Source organism: Telopea speciosissima, chromosome 6 (genome assembly GCF_018873765.1).
Source record: "Telopea speciosissima isolate NSW1024214 ecotype Mountain lineage chromosome 6, Tspe_v1, whole genome shotgun sequence".
Lineage (NCBI taxonomy): Eukaryota > Viridiplantae > Streptophyta > Magnoliopsida > Proteales > Proteaceae > Telopea > Telopea speciosissima.
This window is the reverse complement of record NC_057921.1, coordinates 47,374,254-47,385,596: the sequence shown is the minus strand read 5'-3', so window position 1 is coordinate 47,385,596 and position 11,343 is coordinate 47,374,254. Positions and strand designations below refer to the sequence as shown.

Below are 11,343 nucleotides of genomic sequence, written 5' to 3'. Positions count from 1 at the left end.
GATTTGAACTACAACATCATTAATTAATTTCTAAGGGTGTGCCTAGGGTTTGGAAGTGATTCATTCTTCTCGAACACAACATACAATTCTTCGTTGTAATGCGCTCTCCAATTGTGCTTGTTCCCCCTTCTTCCTTACCATGTGAAGTCTTTGTGAAATAATGCTGATCTGAAGAAAAAAGAAAACGTTAAGCTATGTGTTAAAGTATGTACCGCGGAGACATAGAGTTGTAACTCAATAGTGAGAATCTTCAATTCCCACTAACAAGATTTAGTGTTGTGTTCTATTTGATTTCGTTACAATATGTATTCTTAAAAGGCAACATGGGAAGGGAAAAAAAATAAAAATTGGTCATGCATTGACAAGTAACAATCTCATTCACCAAACGCCACATTACAAGCTTTCTTGAATGGTATATATATGATTCACATTAAATAACTAAATTTATTTTTATAACATATATATGCCACATGATTTGACTTTTATTTCTCCTTTATTCTCTCGACTTCATGCCTTTAAACCAGTCTAACCTGAAACAAAAACAAACAAAAAGATTAGAGTAAATATATATAGTTTCATCACATCCATTGAAAAGGCATCTATATAGTTTATCTCTTAATTACTTACTTCCACATATAACTCCAGGAGGAATAGGGTTGCCACAGAACTGTGCAACATGGGCCACCTTCAGGCTACTGATGATCAGCTGCACTGGGGCAGGGATTAGATCACAAACACAAGTAACATTTACCTTCTTCATAACATCACAACAGCTCTGTGATGGATCCGTCTGTGGCCCAATCTTCTGAACAAATTGCATGCATGCTCTCAATAGTCCCGGAAGATCTCCTAGGCATCCTCCCTGTGCCCTCACTAGTACTGCTTGATCACCGGAAAATAAGATTCCGGCCATCATTAGGGTTGCCAACAACAAACAAAGAATGCTAGAAAAAGAAGAAGAAGAAGAAGAAGAAGAATCTGCCATCTCTCTCTCTCTCTCTTATCAGTCTTTGTGTTTACATGAAAGGGAGAATGGCATGGTATGGCATATTTATAGGGGCCAAAATTAATGTTGGCTCCATACATGTATTGCCACTTTGCAACTTCACCTTGGAATTGGCTCTTAATTAATTATTAAGGTTTTGATTTAAATAATATCTCTCAGAGATGATGTGATAAGAAATTCCAATCAGATGGTTCTCATATGATTTTTGAATCCTCACCATAGATTCTCAATGGATTCCAAACTTTCTTATACTTTTTTATGGACCTAAAAGCAAAACTGCCGGGTTGTATTGATAGGGAATCAAATGAAACGGAAAGTCAAAAGGGCCTCTGACCCAAAACGCTTACAAAATATGTGTGTGTGAATCCAAGTGCGGTCAATGCCAGTCTTATATAGGCTTGCAGGCCTCCTTCAACACAAGATATGTGTGTGCTTGTGTGTGAACCTGATCTCCTTCAGACGGATCTTTATCCCCTCAATTTGTTTGTCCGATAATTTCCTTAATTCCATCTAATAAGGGGTGAAAATGACCACCCTAACCCCCTACCCGAATACACTGCTCGAGGTGGGATCCACCTCCCTTTATTAGAAGGAATTGAAGAAATTAACGGGCACACAAATTGAGGTGCTATTTTTCCCCTTCAGACACAAGATGTATATGCGAAAAAGATCCCCGGCAGCCGGGCTGCATGTGCAGCTCCAGGCTCAAGGCGGCGTGCTTTGACCGCCTTACCCCTGCTCTGGCAAGGCGCTTGGGCAGGGCTAAGGCGGTCAAAGCGTGCCGCCATGAGTCTGGTGCTGCACATGCAACTCGACTGCCCGGATGCACAGGATCCAGTTCCATGTATGTGTTGGTTAACCCAAGTGTGGTTAATGCCATTCTTATATGGGAAAAATACACATGCACCCCCTTAGTCGTTCAAAATTTTCACCTGCACCCTCTGCTTTTTTGGTAATTCTACGCGCACCTCTAAATAATTCCACGCGCACCCCCTATTTTTCAAATTAATCCATAGTTAAGTCCATACCATTAATATCAGGCGTTAAATGCTAACAGATCTGAAATTGAAGAATGTAATGTACAATTTTACCCTTGCTAGGGCATAATTACCTCAAAACCCCACTGTCGCCTTTAGCGGCAGTCAAACTAGAGGGCCGGCGGTCAGGATGTTACTAGCGAAGGATTGCTGTGCTCCGGCGACTGTAATGCCGACATCAAATGCCCGTGAAAGTGGACACCCCTTTGATTGAAATCAAAGTGAGGCAGTGGATGTTTTTGTGATTCGATCACATTGGGTGTTGGGAAGGGTTTCAGTGGTCGTTGATGGGTTGGGGCTGCACGGCGGTTAATGTGAGATCGAGGTGAACCTTGATGCTCTAGCTCTGGCTGAGGGAAAGCAACACTTACGAAGTTCACAAATCCGCTGCTTCTGTGATTGTGAAGAACCCCCAGTCCTAGATGGTGCTATACTACGAGGGATTCCGGTGCTGCTTAAAGACTATAATGCAACCAATTAAGGATAAACTGGAGACAACATCCGGATCTTGGGCACTCTTTGGTAATGTCAGAACCCATATCAAATACATGCTAATCAGGGAGGTTCAAGCACATGATCTGCAGTTAGTGTTGTAGCAAACTTGGTGACGGTTTCCCTGGGTACAAAAACTGATAACTCCATTATTGATCCTTGCATTTTCAATGGTGTTGTGAGCATCAAGCCACTTTTTCTTTTTTATAAAAGCTAACTTGAAATCGCAGAGAAGTTGCAGTTTGAGATTTCAGCAGAGAAAACCCTAAACCAGTGGACCGATATGATTCCTAAGAGGAAATTCCAGATCAGACAGATCTGGGCTCAACAGGCCTTCAAAAGTAGGTTGAATGCTGTTTGAATGGAGTAAGAACAACACTCCAACTCTCAGTCCTATTTGGCAGCAGGATAGCTGAGATATGGACCTTCAAATCTTCAATCAGAAAATAGAAACAACTATGATCGGCAAATCTGGTTGCTAAGAAAGGGTAGTTTGGTCCATAAACAAAAATTTTAACGTCTAACACCTAATATTAACGGCAGGAAATAAAACATGGATTAATTTGAATAACAGGGGGGGTGCGTGTGAAATTGTCAAAAGAGCAGGGGTTGCTGGTGGAATTTTTGGACAACTTAGGCGGTGCATGCGTATTTCTCCGTTCTTATATAGGCTTGGCCTCCTTCACTCACAAGATATGATGCATGTGTGTGACTCTTATACTATTTTTATTTAAAATGTTAATAAATTATTATTGGATTTCCGTAGCCAAAATTTTGTTTTTATTGGATTTGAATTCAGCTATCCAACTCCTTGACAGCTACGAATGCTTATACTCAATTAAAATGTTCATTTAATAAATAATTTTGAGGCAGAATTTTCAGTGGCGATTCAAGGATTATCTTGGGCTATATCTCTTAATCTCTCAAATATATGGCTTGAGTGTGACTACAAGGCCATTTTCACCTCCTTTCCAAAGGCCTAGTTCCATGGTTCGTGTGATAGGAATGATTCTCCTTACAAAGATTCTTGCATTCCATCGAATGACATGTCTCGCATTGCTATCTGGAAGCTAATCTTATAGCGGATTTCCTTGTTAAGTCCGCTGCCAAAGATAAGGAGACCTCTACCATGATTGATTTTTCAAGTTCGATTGTTTCAGATCTCTAGTTGGACGCTCAAGGGTGTTCGAGATTTCGTACTTGTTGAGATTTTTTATCTGTAGTCAAGCTTCCCCTAATCTGGTTTGTCAGTTCGTGGGAGGGGCTGACTTAACCATTTTGGGCTTCTCTGTTTGAACTCTTTCGTTTCTTATTTTTGTCCCCTTAATTAATCCTTATTTTTCTTTTTAATTTACATAAAACAAAATAGAAAAAATCAACAAAGTTCAAAAGTCAATAGAGAAAGAACTTAAATCACAATAGCGGAAAATATAATCTACCCTACAATTAGTGTGACTTTCTTGTTTTTTGATGACAACATGAAAGTCGCCAACACCTAAATTTATTCACGAAGATTTCATATTATTTTCTTAAAAAAAAAAATATTCTACATCATTGGCTTGATTCAATTCCTCTAGACTTCATACCCATTAGATCAATTTAACCTATAAACACAAAAGATGAGAATAAATATGGTTTTGTGCCTTTCGAAAGGCATCTCTTTATGTAGTATACCAAGCTCTTCTTCCAAATACAGATAATTGAAACCACAAGAGATTTAAACTAGAATGGCTTTTTAAGGGTGTGCCTAGGGTTTGGAAGTTATAATTAGGATATTTTTATTTCAACATAAAATGGAAATTATTATATAGTAGGGAAATTTTTTATTTCTCAATTTTTATTATTCTTTGGATATAAAACAATGCATAGATTCCATTGTATAATTTTGCATAATATCTTGAGAGGAGGTTTATTGGTTGGCCCAACGACGAAGGTTGGAGTAGTACCTATTTCTGTCATGTGGTAAATTGTATGGGGCTTAAATTTAGTGGGCATGTAAACCCCACATTTCCCTAATCACATGTTAAGGGAAGTAAATCTTTTTTTTTTACTGGTAAATCAAATTTATAGAATAAGAAGAAGGGATATACAGAAAGGGGCTCCAACCAGCCTAAGAGGCTAAAAAGAAAGGCCTGAAAGCGAACAAAAACATAAACAACTCAGCTAGCTCAATGGAAGAGCATTCACCTCCCATTTATCAATAGAATAATAGTTCCGACAGGATCTTTTCCCCCTGAGGGTGATGGAGTGAAAACGATTCCTCACATCAGTAGAAATATCGTGATTAATAGCAGATCTGGTCCACGCTGTGTTGGGAACATCCTTTTCTCTTCCTTTCTTTTCTTTTTTTTTTTTTTTTTTTTTGAAAATTTCTTTTAATAAGAAACAACAGGCAGACTCATGATTGTTGGAATTGCTACTCCCACTTCTGATTTTGATAGTCTCAAAGAAATATTCCATTTGAAAAAAATTCCCATGCAAGAAAATGGAATCTCTGCACACAGGTTGAAAACCAGCAAAGCAAAACTGGAAATAGAAAATAACAATGTAAAACTGTGCTAGCACCCTTTTGAGGGTGGTGGGTCACGGTGTCACTTTTTCTTGTCTTTATTTCTTGGTTAAATACGCGTACCCCTGTAATGCACCCAATATTCCTCGTACCCCCTAAGCTTCTGATAATTCCACGTATCAACCATCAATATTCCACGTACCACCCCTGCTTTACCCTCCTAATGCCATTTAAGTCCACACCAGGTATTAAATTCTAAAAGATGACCACACTACCATTTATTCTATCTTTTCTAAAATTAGAAAAGACCTAATTGCCCTGACCTATTTGCTAAAATTTAAAAAGATCAAAATGCCCTCATCTTCCCCAAATCTTCATCTTCTTTTACATACCCACCACCACCACCAAATCATCATCTTCCGCTGGTGGCGTTGACCGGAGCCGGAAATTGTCAACGTGGCAACGCAACGCAAGCCCGAAATCTCCCAATCTCGCATTGAAATTCCGATCAATCAACACATTTGCAGACTTGATGTCTTTGTGAATTACAGGAGGAATGGAGGAGTGAAGAGTATCAATAGCCTCAGCAGTCTGAAGGGCTAGTCTGATTCTTCGACCCCAATTGGGGGGTCGAGAACTGTTGTGAAGAACTTCGTAAAGGGTTCCATTATTCATGAATTCGACAACAAGAAGACGATCTCTTGAATCGTTCGTGAAGCCCAATAAGTTCACGAGTCGAGGACCGTGAACTTTGGAGAGAATATCAATCTCGTTGTCCACTTCGTTGCTGTTGTTGTTGCTGTTGGCAGAGGATGCAGCATGAGAAATGACGCCGCCGCCGCCTCTGGAGGATTTCTTGACGGCGACAAGACGGCCGCTGCGAAGGACGCCCTTATAAGCGCAACCATGGCTGCCTCTACCCAATAGTTTCTGCGCTGAGAAACCATTGGTGGCTTCTACAAGGTCACTGTACTCGAATTGTTGGATGTTGAGGGGTTCTTCTCTGTAATTCTTCTTCTTGGGTTTGTGGGCAGAGTAGGTGGAGATGGAGCTTGTACTGGTGTTGGAATTGGAGGTTAGGACAGCAGATTCAGCTCTGCAGCTAAGATATCCGATCAATTTTGATTGAAGAAGACTGATGAGAAGTGAGAGATCATAAAATCAACAACATACATAAACTGTTTTTTCTTCAACCATGAAGCCTGCAACTCTGCGAGCTTTGAAGATGGATAATAACTAAGAAATAGAAAGCAATAAGAGCGGAGAGAGAGGAGAGACTTTTAAGTCTTTTGCAGGTGAAGATGTGAAATGGGATTGGAAATTTGGTTTCTTGGAAGATTGGAATAAATGGATACCATTAATCACGCCCACCAAATTGGATTTGAGGTATTATATGCCGAATAATGCTTAGATTGGTGAAAAATGTGCTAAGTACTTCTGTTTTTTTTGGGTAATCGTATTCGTACCATGTTTAGATAAGAAATTTTTCCAGCCCTCTGGTTTGGCCGCTGCTAAAGGCAGCAGTGGGGTTTTCAAACCCTAAAATGGGTTTAGGGTTTCATGTTTTGGAGAAACAATCTGGGGAAGAAGATGGTTGGTGGTATTAATGGTGGTGGGTGGCGGTGGTGCTGGAGGCAGGGCTTCACGGTGGTGATGGTGTTAATGGTGGGTGGTGGTGGTATTGGGTATGTAAAAGAAGATAATGATTTGGGGAAGATGAGGGCATTTTGGTATTTTTAAATTTTAGCAAATAGGTCAGGGCAATTAGATCTTTTCAAATTTTAGAAAAGATAGAATAAATGGTAGTTTGGTCATTTTTTAGCATTTAACACTTGGTGTGGCCTTAAATGGCATTAGGGGGTAAAGCAGGGGTGGTACGTGGACTTATCATAAGCTTAGGGGTGTACGAGGAATATTGGGTGCATTACAGGGGTACGTGTATTTTACCCTTATTTTTTTCTAAAATGTAGAATACATGAATCCATAGTTAGACGGATCAAATGATAGCATATAACCCACTAGTTGCCAGCACCTAAATTTATTCACTAAGACGCCATATTATTGGCTTTTTTTGCTTCCCTTCCTGTAGAGTTCATATCCCATTCATTCTTTTCGAACACAACATACAACTCTCTGTTGTAATGCGCTCTCCAATTGTGCTTGTTCCCCTTTCTTCCTTACCATGGAAAGTCTTTGTGAAATAATTCCGATAAAAAAAAAAAAGAAGACATTAAGATATGTGTTCAACTATGTACCGTGGGGGCATATATAGAGTTGTAACTCGATAGTGAGAATCTTCCCTCTATCGACATTTAGTGTTAGGTGTCATAATGTATTTATGAATAGTCATTTGTTGATAATATTTGGGTTGTTACTTACTTCTAATTTTGATCCCTAATACAAATAGGAGTCTATATATCCTTGTAATCTCTATTAATATAAAGGGCAAGAGATCTCTACTTGGTCGCATGGTCTCTACACAAGCGTCTAGGCCAATGGGAGAACATGTCTGGATATCTATCCAGGGGCAGAGACATCATTTCACGGTGACCTATAAGAGGGCTTAGGAAACACCAAGTAGAGATCTTTTTCCCTAATATAAATAAAGGCTTAAAAAAAAAAAATTGGTCATGCATTGACAAGTAACAATGTCATTAACCTAATGCCACATTATAAGTTTTCTTGATCCGAGAATGATCATCCAAACAATATCAGAAGTTGCAAGAAGTAACAAAATTTATTTTTATAATAAAATATGCCACCACATGATTTGGCTTTTATATTATTCCTAGCTTCTTCATTCTCTCAACTTCATGGCCTTTAGACCAGTCTAACCTGAAACAAAAACAAACAAAAAGATTAGCGTAAATATAGTTTCATCACATCCATTGAAAAGGCATCTATATATATTTATCTCTTAATTACTTACTTCCACATATAACTCCAGGAGGAATAGGGTTGCCACAAAACTGTGCAACATGGGCCACCTTCAGGCTACTCATCATCTGCTGCAACGGGGCAGGGATTGTAGCACAAACACAAGTAACATTCACCTTCTTCACAACATCACAACAGCTCTGTGATGGATCCGTCTGTGGCCCAATCTTCTGAACAAATTGCATGCATTCTCTCTTTAGTCCGGCAAGATCTCCTTGGCATCCTCCCTGTGCCCTCACAAGTACTGCTTGATCACTGGAAAATAAGATTCCGCCCATCATTAGGGTTGCCAAGAACAAACAAAGAATGCTTGAAGAAGAAGAACCTGCCATCTCTCTCTCTCTCTCTTATCAGTCTTTGTGTTTGCATGAAAGGGAGAATGGCATGGTATGGTATATTTATAGGGGCCAAAATTAATTTTGGCTCCATACATGTATTGCCACTTTGCAACTTCACCTTGGAATTGGCTCTTAATTAATTATTAAGGTTTTGATTTAAATAATGTCTCTCAGAGATGATGTGATAAGAAATTCCAATCAGATGGTTCTCGTATGATTTTTGAATCCTCACCATAGATACTCAATGGATTTCAAACTTTCTTATACTTTTTTATGGACCTAAAAGCAAAACTGCCGGGTTGCATTGATAGGGAATCAAATGAAACGGAAAGTCAAAAGGGCCTCTGACCCAAAACGCTTACAAAATATGTGTGTGTGTGAATCCAAGTGCGGTTACTGCCATTCTTAAATAGGCTTGCAGATCTCCTTCAACACGAGATATGTGTGTGCTTGTGTGTGAACCTGGCCTCCATCAGACACAAGATGTATGTGTCTGTGAACCCAAGGGCGGTTACTGCCTATATCCGTCATTCTACGGTCCCAAAAGTCGGTTAACCTTTTGGGATTGGTGTGTGGTTTGTGTGATTACACTTTCAAAAAAAAAGTGCGGTTACTGTCTATGAGAAAAGTACGCATGCATCCCCTTGCAGATCTCCTTCAACACAAGATATGTGTGTGCTTGTGTGCGAACCTAGCCTCCTTCAGACACAAGATGTATGTGTCTGTGAACCCAAGGGCAGTTACTGCCTATACCCGCCATTCTACGGTCCCATAAGTCAGGTAACCTTTTGGGATTGGTGTGTGGTTTGTGTGATTACACTTTCAAAAAAAAAGAAAGTGCGGTTACTGTCATTCTTATATGAGAAAAGTACGCATGCATCCCCTTGCAGATCTCCTTCAACACGAGATATGTGTGTGCTTGTGTGTGAACCTGGCCTCCATCAGACACAAGATGTTTGTGTCTGTGAACCCAAGTGCGGTTACTACCTATATCCGCCATTCTACGGTCCCAAAAGTCGGTTAACCTTTTGGGATTGGTGTGTGGTTTGTGTGACTACACTTTCAAAAAAAAAAAGTGCGGTTACTGTCTATGAGAAAAATACGCATGCATCCCCTTGCAGATCTCCTTCAACACGAGATATGTGTGTGCTTGTGTGTGAACCTAGCCTCCTTCAGACACAAGATGTATGTGTCTGTGAACCCAAGTGTGGTTACTGCCTATATTCGCCATTCTATGGTCCCAAAAGTCGGTTAACCTTTTGGGATTGGTGTGTGGTTTGTGTGTTACACTTTCAAAAAAAAAAAAAAAAAAAGTGCGATTGTTGTCATTCTTATATGAGAAAAATAAGCATGCATCCCCTTAGTCGTTCCACCTGCACCCTCTTCTTTTTTGACAATTCTACACGCACCCCTTGATAATTCCCCGCGCACCCCCTGTTTTTCAAATTAATCCATAGTTAAGTCCTTGCCATTAATATCAGGCGTTAAATGCTAACGGATTTGAAATAGAAGAATATAATGTACAATTATACCCTCGCTAGGGCATAATTACCACAAAACCCCACTGTCGCCTTTAATGGCAGCCAAACTAGAGGGCCGGCGGTCTGGATGTTACTGGCGAAGGATTGCTATGCTCCTCTGCCATGCAAACATCAGATGCCCGTGAAAGTGGACGCCCCGTTGATTGAGATCAGAGTGGGGCGGTGGATGTTTTCGTGATTCACAATGGGTGTTGGGAGGGGTTTCAATGGTAGTCGATGGGTTGGGGCTGCATGGTAGTTAAGGTGAGATCGAGGTGAACCCTGGTGCTCTAGCCCTGGCTGAGAGAGAGCAACACCTACGAAGTTCACAAATCCGCTGCTTCTGTGATTGTGAAGAACCTCCAGTCCCAGATGGAATCGTTATCCTCTGCTGTCCGCTACCCGAACAGCACCTGTTGTCCCCTCACATGGGGGCGAAATGACGACTTAACCTCCCTGCCCGAACACACAGCCCTAGGGAGGTTAAGTCGTCATTTCGTGCCTCATGTGAAAGGACAGCACTGTGCAACCAAGGATAAACTGGAGACAGCAGAGGATAAAGAGGATAAAAATTCGTCTCAGATGGTGCTATACTACGAGGGATTCCAGTGCTGCTTAAAGACAATATTGCAACCAAGGATAAACTGGAGACAACATCCGGATCTTGGGCACTCTTTGGTAATGTCAAAACCCATATCAAATACACGCTAACCAAGGAGGTTCAAGCATAGGATCTGTAGTTAGCGTTGCAGCGAACTTGGTGACGGTTTCCTTGGGTACAAAAACTGATAACTCCATTATTAATCCTTGCAGTTTCAATGGTGTTGTGGGCATCAAGCCAATTCTGGGTCTTTTTCTTTTTATAAAAGCTAACCTAAAATTGCAGAGAAAACCTAAACCTGTGGGCCAGTATGATTCCCAAGGGTAAATTCCGGATCAGACAGATCTGTACTCAACAGGCCTTCAAAGTATGTCAAGTGTTGTTCGAATGGAGCACGAACAACCCTCCAACTCTCAGTCCTATTGACAGCAAGATTGCTGGGACATAGACCTTCAAATCTTCAATCAAAAAATAGAAACAACTATGGCCGACAGATCTGGTTGTGAAGAAAGGATAGTTTGGTCAATAAACAAAATTTTTAATAGTAAACACTTAATATTAATGGCAGGGACTAAAACATGGATTAATTTGAAAAATAGGGGGTGCGTGTGGAATTGTCAAAAGAACAAGGGGTACAGGTGAAATTTTTGGACAACTTAGGGGGTGCATGAGTATTTTTCCCTTCTTATATAGGTTTGGTCTCCTTTGCTCACAAGATATGTATGTGTGTGTGACTTTTATACTATTTTTATTTTATTTAAAATGTTAATCATATATTATCGGATTTTCGTAGCCAAAATTTTGCTTTTATCGGATTTGAATTCAGCTATCCAACTCCTTGACAGCTACGAATGCTTATACTCAATTAAAATGTTCATTTAATAAATAATTTTGAGGCAGAAT

At 40.1% G+C, this 11,343-nt stretch overlaps 1 protein-coding gene across 1 annotated transcript; it reads right to left on the bottom strand.

Moving 5' to 3' along the window:
- Nucleotides 1–525: 525 nt before the first annotated feature.
- On the bottom strand, nucleotides 526–8,259 carry LOC122665849 (serine/threonine-protein kinase-like protein At3g51990). The gene is made up of 5 exons (XM_043861983.1): nucleotides 7,970–8,259; nucleotides 7,871–7,879; nucleotides 5,450–6,179; nucleotides 628–805; nucleotides 526–530 (listed from the first exon to the last, which is right to left on the bottom strand). The coding sequence occupies exons 1-5, from the start codon at nucleotides 8,257–8,259 to the stop codon at nucleotides 526–528; spliced, it is 1,212 nt and encodes a 403-aa protein (XP_043717918.1).
- Nucleotides 8,260–11,343: the final 3,084 nt, after the last annotated feature.

Coding starts and splice junctions, on each gene's coding strand:
- LOC122665849 (XM_043861983.1), bottom strand. CDS start 8,259: ATGGGCGGAATCTTATTTTCCAGTGATCAAGCAGTACTTGTGAGGGCA. Junction 806..5,449: donor CAGCGGAAGATGATGATTTG/GTGGTGGTGGTG, acceptor CAATTTGTTCAG/AAGATTGGGCCACAGACGGA.